Source organism: Asterias amurensis, chromosome 14 (assembly GCF_032118995.1).
Source record: "Asterias amurensis chromosome 14, ASM3211899v1".
Classification (NCBI taxonomy): domain Eukaryota; kingdom Metazoa; phylum Echinodermata; class Asteroidea; order Forcipulatida; family Asteriidae; genus Asterias; species Asterias amurensis.
The window spans coordinates 19466901-19486962 of NC_092661.1; the positions used below are offsets into that span (position 1 = coordinate 19466901).

General features: G+C 38.0%; 1 protein-coding gene across 1 annotated transcript; it reads left to right on the forward strand.

Annotated features, from left to right (window-relative positions):
• The first annotated feature begins 9218 nt into the window (after positions 1–9218).
• On the forward strand, positions 9219–19227 carry LOC139946905 (nuclear receptor subfamily 2 group E member 1-like). Its single transcript, XM_071944683.1, has 7 exons — positions 9219–9447; positions 14928–15161; positions 16049–16287; positions 16520–16657; positions 17606–17702; positions 17961–18110; positions 18248–19227. Exons 1-7 carry the CDS (start codon positions 9330–9332, stop codon positions 18493–18495), a joined length of 1224 nt encoding a protein of 407 aa, XP_071800784.1. The 5' UTR covers positions 9219–9329; the 3' UTR covers positions 18496–19227.
• Positions 19228–20062: the final 835 nt, after the last annotated feature.

Here is a 20062-nt window from a genome sequence, read left to right on the forward strand (position 1 = left end):
GTTATGGGACACAGATACTTCGCCCCAATCCACAGTGATAGCTTTGCAATTATAAAATATTAGTCTATATTTGGTTTGCGGTAACACCATGTATGTGGCTTACTTGCCACTGAGACCAATCAAGAGCAATTAAGAACTCACTTCGCGGTAGTGAAGTTAATAACGATCACTTATAATTATAAAAGCTATGTAGTACTAGCCCGGATGATTTTCTACCGTCCGCCCATCAGGTAGTTAAAAAGCAGGACAGTTCTTTTCACAACTATGAGAAGTCTCCCGAAAACAAAAATCTAGTCCGCGGTAGCAGAAAAGAACAAACTCTATATACCTGGCAAATGTATTGATACCTCACCATGCAATGCCTAAAATCCCATGTAACAATAGATCTATCATTGATATCCTCCCTAGAAACGCTATAGTCAGCTTCTGTTGCGAAATTACAATTCAGAATACAATTTAATCTTTGTCGTCGAGGATTGCTTTTATATAAAAAGTTCCAAACCATATTATCTGTTGTATCGAAAATAACATCAACATGGGTTTAAGCAACAGTTAAACAAATAACTAGAAAATGGAAAACATTTTTTTCTGAAGGCTGTTTGGTCTCCTGACAAAACATGTTTACATCAGCACCGGCACAATTCGCCGAACCACAACTCAAATCTGGCAAAACATATTCGTGACGTGTCTGGTTGACGCCAAAAATTAATCAAATAATGCAACTTTTACTGATATTTTTGTTAAAATCAATAAACAGAATACTATTGCGGTAATGTAGTATTGTTTAAACGGAGACCCTATTGCGCCATATCATGATTTAGCACAACATTGCGGTCAACAGTGAAGGGGTTGAAAATGCCACAAAACTCAATTTCCGTTTTACGGTCGCCTGATTAAATAGTAACTAAGACGAGCCTCATTGGACCGTACATAGGGCAAGACACTGCCTTCCCCCTTTCCGGCCATTTAATAATCACAGAACAAAAAGCAGAGCTGGATTACAATCGAATAAGTCAATGCAATACTAATCAGTTCATTGGGGCTAGCTTCCTGGACATTGGGCTCAGTATTAACAATTTGAGTCCGAAACAATTGAAATCAGCGTTGATGTTTGACCGGGGCTTGGAGGCATTTATAAGGCGAGCCGGTCTGGCTGGCTGGGGGCTGCACGATGCAGACTTCCCGTCATATTTAGGAGGTTACGCGCTTCGCTGAGTAATATACAGCCGTCTTCTAGATAAACAAGACAAACCTTTCCATGATACCATTGCCATTAAACTCAAATTTAGTGTTCATTCATTATTGAGCGGTTAGAGTGAGAGCGTCGAGGTTTTAATATTGCACTGATTTCAGCTTAAAACCACAGCCACAATCATGTCTACATAATTTGTTGTTGGGACTAATTAATAATACACGACTGTCTCTGACAACCTGTAGTATACCTTCCAATTAGCTCTGTGTAAATCAAACCTGGTCAATAACACTCAATACGTCAATACGACCTATTCTCTAAATGTAAAAGAGTAAAAAACACCACTCTTTACATTTAGAGTTGTCCCTCAAAGCTCTTTAAAAAGAATGGTGGTTATTTCACTCTTTTAGAGGGGTTTCATTCCAGGACAGAGTGAAAAATCACTCAAAAAGATGCAAACTTCAATCTAAAAGAGTGGAAGCCACTCGAAAAAGAGTTGTCGTTCATATATGGCTCTTCAAAGAGTGCTTTTTCATACTATTCTCTTCATATTTTACTTCGAAAACTGAACATGTATTTAACATTTTGTTGTATTCATTATGATAGGTGGATGTATAAGAAAATGCCCGAGCATTATTAATTTAAATCAACATGTAATTTAATTAAAGCTATTGTCAATGATGCAAATACAATTTATTTTACGAGAGTTTCTCCATGAGTTAATGCAATCATCAGATTAACACAGAGTTATTTGGGGCATTTTAATCGAATTCTGCTATTTTTAAGAGTTTCTTTTGTGAGTTCCAAATGGTGTTTTCTTAAAGGCCTGTACGACTGAATGACTAATGACTCATCAATGTATTCTTCGCCAGTGTTTCGAGGTCTTCCCATCAGACAATTAACATATCATCCCCGGGCCACGGAAAGAAATCCTTGCATTGCTTTGTCCAAAGCGAACTCACCTTTTCCTTAAAATAACTTTGTATAGATTAACAAAACATAGCGAAAATAAATGGCTTGGATGTGTTTATTTATTTAAAGTTGATTGTTCAATTATCATTTTTTTTAGCGACTGCTTCGGAATTTCAACACCGAAGAGCAGTATTTCATGGAAGGATCCCACTGTCTTCCCACCGAAGTTTGAAAGTGAACACGATGTCTGGGGTAGATGGGGTTCTTATCGCAGGGATTGTTCTAACGGTAGCGCTAACAAAGAACGAAAGAAAACAGGAAGATTAAATCAATCGTGAAACAGCGACGGGAAGTGACCCGAATGAGACGAACAAGGTACGATGAGGGGGTTTGAGACCACGAAGAGAGGACCAGCGACAAACAACAACAACACAGCAAGCCACACTGCCCAAGCGACAAGGCCGAGGGCAAGGCTTGTTTTCACTCCTCGCCAGGGTGTTGTTCTTGGGTTTCTCCTCCCCTTACTAAACAACAAACCAGAGCAAAAGAATTAAACACGACCGATCTACATCAAAAGAAGGGAAAAAACCAGAAGGTCATCTTCTGTGTAACCAGTTAAGTCCAGATTAAATAACACATCAATGCGCCCGGGACTGAAGTTAATCGTTTATTTTCCCCGTTTGTCAGAAGTCCTTGGCTCATCAATGCATTTCCAGCTCGTCACGCAGACCTCAGTGTGAACTTGGCCGAGGCGTCGGGCTCACGGACGGCCAAGCCATCTCCTGACGACATCGCGACGGGGGTACCGGCCCGTTACTCTTTATATTTGTCAACAGGGCGAAAAACGAGCACAAGAATGGTTTTAATAACTACATCATAAGTGTGAATAGCCAGCCCAGACGAGCACCGCGGTTGGTCTTTAGGCATTCAAATCTAACGCCAGTTTTTACTTCCACTCCGGTACATTTGTCAAGTTTTACGCTCTACGAATTCTTCCTCACTGCGCGCGAGGAGTTTGTTTTGTGTACAATGAATACGAGTTACATAAATTGGATACAAATGCATTCTTGTCACCGACTGACTTTGTGATTATAATAATTTGCCAAGGCAATAGGTCGAGAAATTGTCGCGAATTTTCTCAAAGCCGATGTTTTGTTGGCCTACCCGCGGGAGGTGCTATTTGAATGACTCGTAGAAAACACACAACAACAAATACACTTCGCCATTGGTTCGTTGGTTACCAACACTTTGGGAGTTAGTTCAAAATTGTAACTGTATTTAATTGCTGATGCAATATGAAGAAGCCCACACAGTAAAGCAACATAGCAGAGCATCAAACCTCAAACTAACGCGGGCTACCAAGACTGGAAAATCCCAACCCAATAAATAGGTCAAACAACAATGCGTTTATGGGGAAAAATGTGCCTTATGTGAACTAATGTCCGTCCAATTATCTTCCATCATCAACAAATTGTTTTGATTCAACACTGTTGTTCTTACAATGTTATATTGACTTGTCCATCACAACGTAAACTCTGCTTTCTTCAGAAGACGATCAGAGCATACTGATTGAATCGTCGTGTTGAAACCAACAGTTCTTTGCAGAACCACCCCAACTCATTTAGATGTAGTCATTACATGGTGTTACCGCAAACCTTTCCATAAACGTAAACTCAATGCATCAAGAACGTTTGACTTTTCATTACTAAGTAAATTATACACTTGGCAAAAGACAGGGTGAATTTATAACAGGAACAATTGTCAGGATTATTCCGCTGATGGAAGTCGTCTAGTTTATTATTACATCGACCAACCCGTGGAAATCAAACTTTTGGATGCGTTTTGGGGAATAACGAACAAACGGCTATACATTATGTTTTTTCATTTTTTTTCTTGCACACTGTGCCTATCGAGTAAACCAGAATAGATAAAAAACATTTTTTAAGGAAAAGATCATCGCACATGCGTAGAATAGAAATGGAGGTATTTGTGTCAACTGATATATGTCAAATTTAAATGTAAGATTTTATGTAAAAATTCGTTAATTTGTTTTTCGCACCAGTTCCAAAGCTTTACGGACAACATTAAATACCAACGTTTGATGTTTACTTCGTTTTGTTGTCTTGTTATAACGAACAATTTTGTTAATTCTTGTTTTTTAAATGAAATACACCTATATCCGGGAAACTGACCTATTGAGAGGAATTGTCAGGAAACAAAGTAAGCTTTTAAGAAAAAAACTTCACTTAAAAAAAAAAAAAAAGCTACATGAATCAGAGCTGCCTGAGAAGCAGACACTTTTCCTATCAATGTGTTGCTTTTAATGAGCAACAGTCAAAGATTGTGCATAATGATCATGGTAAAATTGGCTGGTAACTTTATTCTTGTAAACATAATTGCGTTGTGCTTAGATACTTTTGCTGTTCTAAGAAGCTCTATAATGCGGCCCATATCATGTTTTATGAAGGTCCTGACTAAAAACTATTCTTATCTTTTAAGACCAATGGCGTCATCAGGTACGGTTTTGCATTAATCTCCATTTGGATAGTAACAAGTCTGCGTTAAGAATTCACACAATCTTAAGATCATGGTCAATAGCTACATTGTGATGAAACGGCTACGAATGGCTTGCTATGAAATGGCCTCGGGTCAAATTCCTATTCAATTTGCCTTTCTGTCATACCCTTAACGTATTTTAAGGAAACAGATTTGTGTGCATTTTGTAAGCAACTAAACAAAACGAACAAACTGACATAGGACACTTTTCTTGCAGTGTTTTTTACCATGGCCTTATTGGAGTTTTCGTGTGTCACTTAAGGCCTATATATGAGATCATGAAGAGCTGTCACAAATCATGTCAAAGAGATGTTTCAAGAAAACCCAACAAACCCTGCCTCTGGCGAGTATACCATCACGGGACTTCACTAAATGCTCGCATTCTATGGTGTTGTTATATTCCAAAGTACTGACACCTTCTAGGGTTTAACACTGTCTGTGGTATTTACTCTTGATAATTAAGTTCCCGATTCGGAGAGGGGTAACAATCACACAGTCTGACCTTCCGTAGGGATTACACCTTTGGCGAGTAAGTTTGTAAGAGTGACTTGTTAAAGACAACACTCAGATGGAAGGGTCGTGTTGAAATCCGCTAAGAGTGAGTTTTAGACAAGATTCGCATACTTTACTCTGGCTTATAACAGTTTGGCTTCTTCCTGGAGATAAGGAGGAGGCATTGAGTTTTTTCCTTGGGGACAATCAAGATATAACTGTCTTGGATAGGTTAGGGGAAACATCAGTACTTAAGACTGATGATGTAAACTTAACAAACTCGACAGTTTTTTCTCAGTCATACAATTTTAGTAAGACATTTTGCAAATACAAAATAAGAACAGCGAGAGATGACAAATGTTTTGAGCTCCTGTAATCACTTAATTTCAGATGAAGATGGTTTGGGGGATCAACTGCTCGTCTTTTATGAAGTAATCCCTGGGGGTTGGACGAAAGCAAACACCCAAAGATTTCAGGATTAAAAGCTGGACTTTTAGCTTTTGTTCTGTTTTGTGGAAGCACATGAGAATGTGTCTTTATGAGTGAATACCGTCTGGAAGTTAAGCCATACTAACAGACATTTTGCTTGTCGTTATCATAAGCCTTCTGAAGTGGATTATTAGTGCTTATGGTCCCGTCCAGTAACGAGGTACTGCACGCAAATTAGAAACACTCAAAATTGTTGACACGTGACGTCATTGGAGGCAAGCCATTTTGAATAACTGCTTCAACTCTTAAACAAGAATCAGACGAACGCAAATTCAATCTAAGAAGTATTTGACAATAGTTATCTTAATTGTTGAGGATGTAGTTACAATATTGATCAACCAAGGCACATTTTCAACCTCGTACATTCACAATATTGAATTCGTCACATATACATTGCGATAGTCATCCCATGGTTACAAAAGAACTGAGTTTCTGCTTCGTCAAACAAATTACGAACCATTTGGATCTTCCCAGAATTTACTTTCGATCACTGAGTATGAGAAGACATATACAAAGAAAGTGTCTGGTCGAATAAACGTTCTCTGAATCTTATAAAACTTCCTTTATAAAAGTAGTCATTGTAAAAATCTTGGCACTTATGTCGGTGTATTTTGACAACACCTCGTGGTGATTAGGGGTAACACGTGCTCATTAGGTGGAGTAATTGGGCGATTAACCACACCAAGGAGATTGCCACTTTCTGACATTCTAAATGGATGAGCACGACTCAAAGTTAACGTGACACGATCTGTCTGCAGGGAACAAGTCAGTTGTCAGACATCATAAAGGGTTTTTAGCATGGGCCTGAAACAGCCGGCGACTGTTTGGCGAGTCCATTTTGTGATTAGCTTCACTCTGATACTGAGATTATAGATAGGACCAACTGCTTGAATAAGACTTAAATAGGGCTAGGTTTGCTTGAGAATCAAATGTATTAACATATTTATTACTTCTGGTTTGTAGTAAGTAATTAGCCAAAGCCCGTGAGTTCAAACTAAGCTATCATCGCACATTGTCCGCAATGATCTACAGAAGAGCCCAGCTCTCTCTTTCTCGCTCTCTCTCTCTGTTTCGAGGAGTTTTGTGCTTAACTTTTTAAAGGCAGTTATATCTCGTCTCTAGTTTTCACTATACAACATTACATGCACACAGCATTTACTACAAGTTTGCTATTAGTTTAATCCACTCTGGACGCCAAGACGAGGAAAACTGTAATATAAAAGTTAAAACCTCTTTCTTTCTGAAAACTCACGTCGTTGTCTTGTTCATATCCACCTGCAACTAGCTGTATAAGCTTAATTTTAGAAATGCGTGATTTGTAGATCGATGAGAAGATGTGCTTACTGTAAATAAAATAGTACAATTAAACAGTAAATGTACACACGTGTTTGAGAGAAAGGCACATGCCAGTTGTGGCCCCTCCCCAGACCTTTACTACACGGTCCCGATCTACTAATACCTTTATGTAAATCCGACCGTTGTAACCGAATTAGAATCAATCATGGAACACATCAGTAATCTTCCTTTTAAAAGAAAATCAGAAGAACTACCCTCCCATCCACTAAATCATAGACCAGACAAACAAACCCAGCTCAAAAGATACAAACCGACTGTCAAAGTGGTGTAACAAGGGGTTAACCACCATCACCAGAACACATAGATCAAGCACATTGCAAACAAGCCAAGTGTACCCTATCCAGGAACAGCTTCACACCCGTACCATGCCTAGGGGTGTCCAGCCAGAGACAATAGGGGAGTTTTACCAGGTGTTTGCCCCCATTGTTAGGAGGTGACTTCACGGGTTGTCGAAACAAAATGATAGCTGCTTTGAAGTCATGGGAAGGTTCATCACCCAAAGTATGCAATACCATGCAATTTACTACCTACATGGCAAGACTTCGTGGAAAAAAATAAAACACACACAGACAAAATAGTTCACACAGTGCTAGCTAACGGTTATGTTACAAGTTTTGAATGAGGTGAGACCCTGTCAGAGCTGTTTGGAGGTGGGCCATCATAGTAGGCTCTTTATCCCATCTTCCTGACACCAAACCATTCCAAACTAATGGATAAAGATTTACAATACAACACAGTAATGTGTGACACACTCTATGCACTGATGAAGTGACAGTTTACATTGAAACATCCCTTGAGTCCTACCATTACACAAACCTATGGTGAGACGGACACCTAAAGCCACAATCAACACTCACTAGCTCCAGGCAAAGCAATTTCACATGACAAACCAAATTTACCATTCCCCTGTTGATCGCCCGCCATTCCCTAAGCAAAATGCACTCACTTTTGTTGTCTTGTTTTTCTACGTGACGGGCCAATTGACTTTCAGTCACAGCGTTTTGGACTCTTGAAGTTAAAGTGTTAATAAAATAAATAAAATGATGCGTTTATATTTCTCTTGACACCTCATTCGTTTATTTCTTGTTTTTCAAGATGGTGTGGGTTGATTGAACAATGAATCAAACAAATAAACTGACACTCCTAAAATACTGCAGTTCTCATGATATTTATGCAAAAATATTATTCTCCAAATAAAAATGTGAAGATTGGCTCAAACCTCAATAGTCTTTGGTACGGCCAGTGGAAAGTTCCCAATATTGTCACTTGGAAGTAGGAATCTGCTTACTACAATATTTTACGTTTACGGACCTCTGTAATTACATGATTCTATGGACCATAAAGCAAATAATTCCACGGTAAGCAGAGCCATTAAAATAAGCATACCAGATTATTTCTTAATAAACCGAAAGCTTACTGTGTGTTGTGATGTGTTATGAGAAGTTGTACTTGACGCATCCGATATCATTACAAAATCAAATTGCTTCGTTGGCTTTTCTAAATATCATGATAATGTTTTAATTGAATTCATAATGATAGCAGGAGGAGGAGCACGAACGATTATTAGTTAACGTCATTTTTATTTATTGGCATTCAGCGAGGGTTTCCGATCGGAAGGGTGCCGTGATATTGAGCAAATTACCCGCCACCTCAGTGGACTCGCTCGCTTCATTCTCTCGGTCAAGACACCGTGCTCAGTTATTGTAATCGCATGACAAAGGAGTGAATTTCACTGTATAACAGTATCATTTTTAGCAGGAAATTGCTCTGTTGTTACATCGGTCGCGTCTATTTGTCTGATGGGGTTGCGACCTACACGCCTGAGGACGCTCCATGGGGGTAAAACGGGCAGCAATACGGGCATCGTATGCCGGGCCGGAGGATTGGACTGACTACCAACCATCCGGTCAGAATCATGATCCTGTCCTGCTCATTGCATTCAACCAATGTTTCTATAATATCAACATACACGGCATCGCCATTGTCCAATCATCATCCAGAGATTTCGTTTTTTGGGGGGACTGAGCCGCAATAACAAAAGCCACCCAAATAGAATTATCCGCCATTGTATTGTCATGCTAATCCAAATAGGGGGGTAGGATTCGTCCTTAACTTGGCCCCTCAGTAGCCCACGTGACTGATAGGGTGGCCCTGTCCAATTGCCCTGTGTTATGAATAAGTAAAAGGCGACCCCAACAACTTGATGGATTTGAGTGGAGTTCAGGACCACTAGACACCTGTAGTTCTTGAAAACTTTGGGCATAACAACCACAAGTATCCCTGCTGGATCATCTTTGATTTTAGACGCTTGCGTAACTGTGTTGATTGTATAATGGCAGTTTGTACGGATCGTTCAACGCAAATTATAAGCACATCTCACCCTGGTCGGACCATGGAAATGGTAAATGCTGCTCAACGGGCAATGAACGCCAAAGTCACGTCTACATCAAGTAAGTGTCACATTACTAATTGAAAAAAAAATCTTATCAGCTTTGATAATTATGACTCTGTATTTCAATGTTAACGAATTTATTTTAGATCTATAATAAAAGTAAAAATTGTTAGAAACAATACAGCAGAATATAAAATAAGAACTCGGTAAAATACACTAAAAGTTTTTAGAATCATGGATATTGTTATATTCAATTCAAGTTTATAGTAGTTATTTCTCTTAGCATTTTAAACAAACCTTTAAAAAGTAAAGAATATGATGTGGTAAACTATGCCCCACACCGAATAATATTGCGTGTAACACGGTAGCGAGCTTTGCGTAAGACCGGTAGTACCTACACAGCGCGTAAGACCGCTAGCACCGATACAGTGCGTAAGACCAGTAGTTACCCATGCGGGGGAACTACTGCGCGTAACACCAGTAGCTGGTTTTGCACCTGCTGAACTACTGCGGTCCACTGCGACTCCGAGCATGCTCTGAGTCACCAGTTCAAGCTCAACTTTCTTTCATTTTATGGTTTAAGAAGATTTCTACGCAACCAGTATGTGCTTACAATATTACTTCTAATGAATTAAAGATCCATTTCAGCCAGCGTATTTACAGAAAATAAATACAACAACATTTAAAATATTGCCTTTTAAATTATAAGAAAACATGCACACAAAGTTTTAAAAGATAAAAACAAGTAGCCTACCCAATAGTTCTGATCATTGATCTCCAGTCTTGCAATCGCGTCTTCAGCTTCTAAACTGTTGTAAATCAGCCATGTGCATGAAACCCTCAACACTGCAAATGTTTCATGAAAAAGAACTTGCTAGTGATTTTCCGAGGCTAAGCAACACATGTATTTCTATTTGTAGTCGTGAGTAAAAACAACAGTTTGGCGGGAAGAAGAGTATCTTTGAATCTACTAAAGTAACTTAATGTGATGGGACTGTTATCAAACTCAAATCATTTGAAAAGTTAGTACGTCTATTATTTATTGCATAAAAATAGTCGACCCGCGTATTGCTACATTTGCTTCATGAAATTTCAAATGAAGAGTTTGAAAGCAAGTATAAATAAATGTATCAGCTTTTTAGGCGACGAATAACATGCTATTTTGAATTTAAATATCGGTATAGAGTCTCTTAAAATTGTGTATAAATGTTTCCATTTTCCGTCGACATGCTTGAAACCTTGCCTCCCCTCCCTAGAAACATAAATCATCCACCCTCTTCTACCCCTCCCATCTCCCACTTCTAGAAACATAAATCATCCACCGTCTTAAAAAGAAAGAATCCCCTCCCTCGGGGAAGGCTACACCACTTTGTTATCCTCTAAGAAAAGCAGAAGAAGAAACATTTCTTTGGCAAAGAGTTAATTCCCAGCATTTACAATCCTTCAAAGTGTGACGTGTTGGTCATTAGTCAACGCATTAGCCATTACGGTCCGACTCAATCGGAATGCTATACTTCTGTTGTGACTTAAATGACCACTCCTAAATAAGATCTGACATCTGTTGCTGCAGGCACGTACATCTATAGATACTCTTCATCAAATCAGGGTTGGTCACATTCGAAATTTGGCAGCTAGGAAGAATGTAAAAAATAAGGGAACATCGACACAATTCTGTTTTGGTGATGAAAATAAACACCAAAACCATTTCTCTACTTGTTTCAATTGGGTAATGCAGCCTTAGTTTGAACAAAACATCATTGCGGTTTTTAGGAGAATAAGTTTTCTTTATCGCTTGCTTGAGGACCAGAATAATAAACTACTCCAGAAGATTCCAGTCCAGGAAAAGTAGATTCCAATTCAGAAGCTAAGCTGTCAGTCATTCCAAATCAACTGGCTCAATGAAGTGGTTTTCTTAATTGTTAAACCAACTCATTGTTAGACTCTTGTATAGACGTTTTGATGTGCGAAATCTTGAGAGCAACAATTAAAAACTGAAAAGGGCAATCTTGAGATTTCAAGGAGACTTTTGAAATCTGGGCACCACGGAAATTAGACGTCCGTGAAAAAAAAAGCCGCAAGTCATAATGAATTTGTTGGTCTGCAAAGATGTCAAATCATGTATCAATTAAAATAATCAGTTTAAAATTCTGGTAGAATCAAATCTCGTTCCAGATGCTCGTTTTAAGATTGCAAACTCTTTTTATAAAAAGTTTTGCAGAAAGTTTTTAATAGATTGCTGCAGCAATATTTTGAGTTAAATGCAGAAAGTAATCAAGATGACACAATATTTTCTGTTCTGGCTTGCTTTATATAAATAGTTTAATGAATCAATATAATTAATGTTTTCAAATAACTTTACAAACCTTTAGTCAAACATTTGTCAGGACATCAATCGAGCAAACCATATGAAATACAAACTTTTAGATCATCAGTTTCAGTCTGCAAGAAACCTCTCTCAGATATTAAAGATATTTATTCTTTTCAACTGAAAATCACCAAGTCATATAATCTGTATTAAAAATTAACTTGTACTTAGCATCTATTCATGACGGATTAAAGGGATAATCTGGTTGAGTTTGAGATCTTAGTGATGAATTCAAAAGATCTCCATGGATACAAACTTCTAGAGTTGAGAAATAGTGTGTGTCCCGTACAGCATAATGGAGCGACTCTATATCCCCACAACATGCCGTCCATCAAAGAGACAACACGCAACCCCAAGAAAAGAGTCTCAACAAAAATCGGATTTTATACTCAGACGCTAAACCTGTCATTAATAACTTCGAAGATGAAGTCAACGCCTGAAAAATAATAGGAATACAACTTGTAAGAATGCCTGCCACACTGACTTGCTGAAATCCCTAAGTGTTCCGGGAACAATGCAGGGGCTTTTGGACCACGCTGGGCAAGGCAAAAGGCGCTCAAATCCGGGCGAATGATTCGGCCCTCAACACGGCTTTTGTGGGAGTTTCGACTAAACTGGGCATGCACACGTTATTTATGAAAGCTTTTTAACGGTAAATCGCCTTTATTCTGTGCATGTACAGTCGAAATCTTTCCTCTTTATCGTTAATCTTAAGTCTAATCCAGTCCTTTTTTTCCTTCGTCTGTTTCTTGTCGAGTGTTTAACTCTCTGCCAAACTCAGATTGCTAATTATGTTCTAATCTTAAGACCCAAGGTTAATTTAGAAAGCGAGTAGAACGAAGGGTTATATTTAGAACTGTTATATTACTTGCAGCGTAGACGAGCGTTTTAATAAAATAGAAAACCAAACTGACTGGGTTTTTTGCTAATAATATTAAGCGCATATGTGATATTATCTTAAAACATTAATTCGTGATGATTTGCACAAAGGACATTTAGCAAGACATCAAACCAATAGAAAATAAAATTAAGACAAATTACAAACACAATATATTAATTTTGTAAAACTTATCACATGAAAACAGTATTTTCTGATTTGTTATTAAAGTATTCACGTAAAGTGAAATGCATTTGAATTTCGGGAAGTATATCCACCCCTTAATTGCATTCAATACTGGCGACTCATCTAACATTCATGTACAACATGTTCACATAATTACTGTTTATTTATGCATGTTTTTATCGCATGACAGGACGACATTAACGCAAATAAGTTTTCTTATTATAACATGAGCTCCTCTCCTATTCAGAGTGAATTGTGCTTTTATTTTCGAGGCCGGTTCTAAAAGATATTTTGCAAGTTAGTTTAAAAACGCAAAGATTGCTTTGAGTAAGAAAACTCAGAAGTCACTAAAGTCAAGTGCCAACATAAAAAAAAGGAAAAATCAGTCGCATCGACGGAATGTTTTACCATTGAACGCGAGCGATTTCTAGGTGTCAGTGTCTAATAGTTGTTGTTTTATACGTTCCATCATAACAAAAATAGCTCAATATGTCGATAGAAAATATCAATGTGAAAGAGTTTATGATAACGATACTGTGATGTATGTGTATAGTCTATATAACAAATAATAAGTTACACATTGCATACAACTATATATCTCGTCAGTATCCTATATACAGAGTTGGGTCCAGAACATTTTGTAAAAGATTCTAACATGCGCATAAGTCCTAATTATTCATGAATCAATTATTTAAAAAAAATAAAAAGTGTAATAAAAAAAAATCCAAATTCATTTTGTTTGTCTAACTAAAAACCGCTACACAAATATTATTCTTGATTATCGGAGTTGGTGCAGAATGAAAGGGAAAAGACAAATCTAGTCCAGAACAGGTGTGCTACCCTTTCCCCATTCATTGACACCTCTAAAGATAAATCGCGTCTAAGTATTACGATTGTTAGTCCAGTCAGTCTTGTTACTTTCTTTAGATAGGTCTTTGAGATCCCAACTCTCCATGCCAGCAATGGTCAATCTATTAACTCATCTTAATGAGGGATGATCTTTTGTGGTAAACTCGAACAGCAATTGAGTTGAGGACCTCCCCTAAAAAGACAGATGAAAGAAGGTCAGATGGACCTCTCCAAAGTTATTGGCACTCTTTACTCCCTAGCAGAGTTACATCAAAATACCCTTTCCGAACCCTTCAACGAAGGTACCCGTTCCAAGATCTTATTTCGTCCATGGCTTTTATGATCTATGCAGCGCAAAATATTTCGCCAATGTGTTTATGGACATGTGTTGAAAAAAAAACTCAAAACAAAAAGCATACGTCATAGAAGAAAAAAACAATATTTTGGCCTTAAACAACAGATTCTGAAATCTTTGCCAGTTTATTCTGAGTGACAATACTGTCAAAATATCGAACTTCTGAAATGGTGTCAACTTTATACAAAAGAGCGGGTGATAGTCATTGACGGGCCCGATGGCTCAAGGCCCGACCACTCGACTGATCTCCGGCTTGCTGTGATGCGCAAGGTTACCGGTGCTAGAGAGTAGAATGAGTTACCGGCCCTATAGAGTAGAATGAGTGCGGGTGGAGGGTACTTGTAGAGAGAGTTTTGATAGGGCAATGATGAGGGGCCAATTAGGCTGACCACCGGGGGCGGGAGCTCATGTTCATAAAATGATTTATACATTAACTGTTGTGTTTTTTTTTTTTTTTTTTTTTTTGGGGGGGGGGGTGAGAGTCCAACGTTTTGTCAGATCTCATGGTTTTGATAATTACTTACAGATGAAACTGAGTGTTCACAAAATGTTTTATAACCAAAAATATTTCATCAAATATTTTTATGATTTGTTTCCCTCACGAATAGATAAAGTATTTATAACCTATAAATAATCACACAACCTTGCGCTTAAAAACAATGGACTTGACAAATACCAAAACAATTTCAGTTTCTCTTAATCGCAATTCAGTTATATATTTTTGAAACTTTTTTATTTTAATGATGCAACTTCAACTATGTTTGCGTCCAAGAAAGCTGATAATCGAATGGACTTTTAATGTAACAATTCCAGGAGAAGTCAGTTTATATGAAAACACGCGTCTTGTGTCTGCTATATTTTTTTGTGTGATTGGCTAATTTCTAAACTTAATACTATTTTACCCAGGTCGTATACTGGATATCCCATGCAAGGTGTGTGGTGACCGTAGTTCGGGCAAGCACTACGGCGTGTATGCCTGTGACGGCTGCAGTGGGTTCTTCAAGCGAAGTATTCGGCGCAATCGCACCTATGCATGTAAGAACCGTAGCGGTGGACCATGCCCCATCGACAAGACCCATCGGAACCAGTGCAGGGCGTGTCGACTCAAAAAATGTATCCAAGTGGATATGAATAAAGATGGTAAGTTTCATATTAAGGTTTCACAATTTAATTTACCGGTATAAAACAATGTACTTGCTTGACAACTTGTTTGAAATGTTAGAGAGCGATGAGGGGACCTATAAGGAATGATAATGCAAAAACAGCCGGTTACGATGTAAAAAAGAGTGGTATACATTTTAACAAAAAAACTTCACCTTTATCAATATTAAAAGGACACTGTTTCTGATATGGTAACACCTGCGAGTTATAGTAAACATTCCGAAGCTGAACTGTGTTTTATTCATCTTTATTGCTATTGCTGTTTAGTGGAACACTAACCCACTGAAAGTTTAACTATTAAAGAACTGGGTTAAGTAACTACTGAAGATAACATGTTCAGAAGCATTCCCTTAGCACCTAATTGTATCATGGGGTAAAAATCAACACAATGTTGTCATCTTTCCGATTTTCTTCGTCGAAAAGGGACCACAAAAATCTACCCGTCTTTTGTGCAGTACTCCCCGGGCACGGTGAAAAGGAAGACGGGAGCATGAGAAGCACATGCCAGCTGCATAAACAGGGACTGACTGGGACAATGCTCCCTAAAGGCATCCTTTATATAGAGACCTGGTCCTTAACCAAAGACTGGCATACCTCAACAACTGAATTAAGCTGGTTTCATTTTTGTATATTAATTTTCATATAGGAAAGGAGATTTATTTCATCGTGTATTATTTTGGCATGGTGTTTATACGTAATGTTGAAATAACTTTTCAACCTGCCTTAGGCGTACTGCCTCTTCTTGAAGTCAATATTATTTTAAGGTCAACATGACTTCATAAAAACTTTTTTTGTGGTGACAAAACGTTACAATACATAAATGCCATGACAACTTATAACGATATTATTTAAAATTGTCTTATCAGCCGTTCAACATGAGAGAGGGCCACGAAACTCAACCATAAGGAAACAAATGGCGTTATATCTGAAGGAGTCAGCAGCAGCCGTCAACGATGTCTCAGGGCCGTTGGTAACTGCTTATTCTCCCCATGCACAGACCGTGATTAGTCCGCTAGGTGGGGTAGAGGCTTACGGAACACTCCTTGTCAGCACTCCAGAGTATGCCCTGCCAGCCGGGCCGTTCCCGTGTTACCCAACACCAAAGGTAAGCTTACGCGTTTAAATGTCAATTTCAGCCATCCATCATAACAAAAATGCAGCGGAAACTAAGACCAAAATTAAGACCAGCGCGTAACACTTTTATGCTGCGCACGATGAAAGTGGTTCAACGTGCAAACTAATACTCTTTTAGTCAAATAATAAAGTTTCTTGACAATTCTTGAAAATTTCGTCAAAATGATTAAAAGATCTGTTTATACTTTTCTTTTAATTTTCAGCACTATCCCCGAGACTACATCCGACCAATTCATACGAGTGTGGAGACGGTATGTGAGACGGCAGCCAGACTCTTATTTATGAGCGTCAAGTGGGCCAAGAACGTACCTGCATTTGTATCACTACCTCTCAGAGATCAGGTAAGACAACATTGCGATTTCCTTTACATTACTTCGCGTCAGGATTTTATTTTTTATTTAAAGAAGGAATATTACCGAATTGGTTTTTGCTAACAAAACAGTTGCTGGCAGTGTAAGCACTTTATGTAATCAACCATATACATAAGCCGACAAATCTGTGGAAGTTCGGATCGATCGGTCATCTGCGTCACGAGAAAATAGTGAAAACCCGATAACACATTTTGCATGACATCGATTAAAAAATGAATAAAACGCTCACTGAACGATAAACTTCAAAAATTAGTTTTTATTTATTTCTCACCAAATATGACATTTCAGACAGAAATATTTCAAGGGATGTTTTCTCTATCCGACCGTGTAAGTTTTATGTAAATGTGTGATCTTCACGATTTTTTTCTAACCAATTCTGAAATATTCCTTTAAACAAACTTCGCAACCATTCATGCTCGTTAATGGTATTTTGCACATGGACAGAATGAGAGATAACCAAATGACGTCAGTAGTTCTTATGTACATGCTGATTGCCTTTTACAAGAAAGTTAATGGATATCAATAAATGTATACACAAACTAATTAGCCATCAGTAATGAGATCGTTGATCTGTGGACTTTTGCACACGTGGCCTTGTAGATAATGACACGTGTTGTGTAATTAATACCACCGTGAGAATCTACCCTGACACTAATAATCCATCAATCAACACGTCAGAAAATTTCAAATCATGATAATTACATGTAGATCATTCATCGCTATAGTTACATGTACTTAAGTTTTAATTGATGGCTGAAAGCGTTTGAGATGGGTATAGGTGAACGATCATAACTCTTTGACGAATAATGGTCCATGGTTTATCCCCTTTTAGGGGGGGGGGGGTGATTATTGAATACATTACGGTCTTACGTGTTGTTGGTAATAGAAGGTTAAGTCATGTTATTGTGTTGATTTCAGTTGCTGTTATTAGAGGAAGGATGGAGGGAACTCTTCATACTTGGTGCAGCACAGTGGCATATGACAATGGACGCTACAGCTCTCATGAATGCAACAGGTATAGCCTATTATCTTTTTTTACATTCAGTTTGCCAAACTCAACATTTTAGATTTTAATGATTTAAAAAAAAATGAGAATAATAAGGAAACACACTATTTTGAAAACTCAAAATTAGACTAACTACACAGTACAAGAGAAGACTTTATGACAACATTTCTGTCTTGAAAACAGATTAAGACTTCCACATAACCGTATATCAGAAACATGAGGGTTTTTCCGTCACTGATAATAACATGAAACAACTTTTGTTTTTAGGAATGCAACCAGAAAACACACCGGCTGAAAAGTTTGCAGCAATCTCCAGCGAGCTAAGAGTTCTTGAAGAAATTATTGTAAAGCTGAGACAATTAGAGGTAGACGCTACTGAATATGCATGCCTGAAGGGAATTGTCGTCTTCAAGACAGGTGAGTTGCTTAGAGTGCTGTATCATCGTGTTGAACAAAAATCTCTAAAGGCACATTTGAAACAGAGACAAACACATTGGTGAATATTTCATCTGGAAGCGACACTTAAATTCCACTTAACTATTCTTTACACACAGACGTCTCCGGTGTCCATGAGACCTCCTCTGTTGCTAGTCTCCAAGACCAGTCGCAACTGACCCTCAGCAAATACATTACACTCCGACATCCGACACAACCTTTCCGCTTTGGAAAGCTTTTGCTGCTGCTACCTACACTAAGAGCCGTCAGACCCAGCACTCTCGAGACCTTATTCTTCCGTCAGACCATTGGTTCAATGCCTATGAGTAGACTGTTGTGCGACTTGTATAAAGCCCACGAATTCTAAACACATTCGTCGAGGTGTGTATCATTTAAAGCCAAACTTAAGTGCCTTAAACATTTACGATTCCAAAGATTATGTTAAATATGGGTTGCTTTGATAATAATTAAATTGTAAAGCGGACAGGTTTTACATTCAAAACAATATTTATAAGGAATAGATTTGAAAACGTGTATTTTTTTTAGTCAACCTTGTTGCTAGCATGTTAAGTCCATCACTTTGAATTTGAACTTACTCCCACTGAACATGAAAACATTAATTTATGCACTGATTTTTAACCCTCCTTTATATCACAACGAGACATTGTTGGCTAACAGTCAGACTGTTACGGGCCCTTTCGAAACCAAGACTTCGGCTTCATTCGGCTCAGGCTAGCTTGGCCCCGCGGTTGTTTTGACAATATTGCGAGTGATTTGCGTACGCGCCAAGCCAGGGGCTTCAAACGAGAGGACGGAGTCTGAAGCCGAAACCAAAGCCAAAGCCGTTGTTTCGAAAGGGCATACGAAGACACATTGTTGAAATTAATTTAGTAGTAAATAACAGAACACTTAAAAATGCAGGTTAGAACATCTAAGATGTAGACAAGTCTTCTTGCCATTAGTGTAAGCTGGAATTTCGGTTGATTTGAAACGCGGTTGTACCTTGATCATCAAATATGTTTATCTTTCTCAGTGAAGTTTTCAACAATTTATGAAATTGGACAGCACAGATTACAAACAAGTGTTTGTATTATTGCGTGCTTGATGGTTCTGGTAGGGTTCTTCATAAAATAACAAACTTTTGAAATATTTCAGTCAATTTGGTCATCGAAATTGCAAGAGAATGATGAACGAAAAAACACAGTTGTTGCATCAATTTGTGTGCTTTCAGATAAAAAGCTTCTCAAAACTGTTACTTCAGAGGGAGCTGTTTCTCATAATGTTTTGTACTATCAACAGCTCTCATTTGCTCGTTACCAAGTAAGTTTTTATGCTGAAAACTAGTTTAGTAATTACCAATAGTGTCCAGTGCGCAAGTAAAAATCGGGGATGAGTGTGAGCTAAATTGCTCTTATACCAGCGTTGCCTACTAAATGGCAGTCAAGTTAATTCATTGCCAAAATGGACATGAAATCAGTTTTGACTTAAAATTTTAAACGGATAAAACAAATAATAGCGCAAATATTCTAATATTTGATATTTTGGGCATAATCTTCAGCCGTGTATGCGTATTTATAACTTAATTAATTGACCTTAATTTATTGCGAGCATCCTCAAACTGTTTGTTTTCGTAGAGACAATCTAAACTGCACAGTATTAAGCGACATAACTTCCTGTGTTAAACTCTAATTAGATGAATGTGAATAAAAGTGTAAATAATTTTTATACAATAAAGATGACGGTATTCAATATTTTAACGATATGTTCGTTACTCAGCGATAAGAAAAGTGGGTTCCCTAAACGGACCGGCTTTTGGACAACCGACAGTGCCTTTTAGATTTGATATTGAAGGATTTCTAAATAAAGACTTTGTTTTCTTAATAAGATTTTCTCCGTGTTTTCTGTGTATTTTATTATTGTTGAAGTTTCCCCTG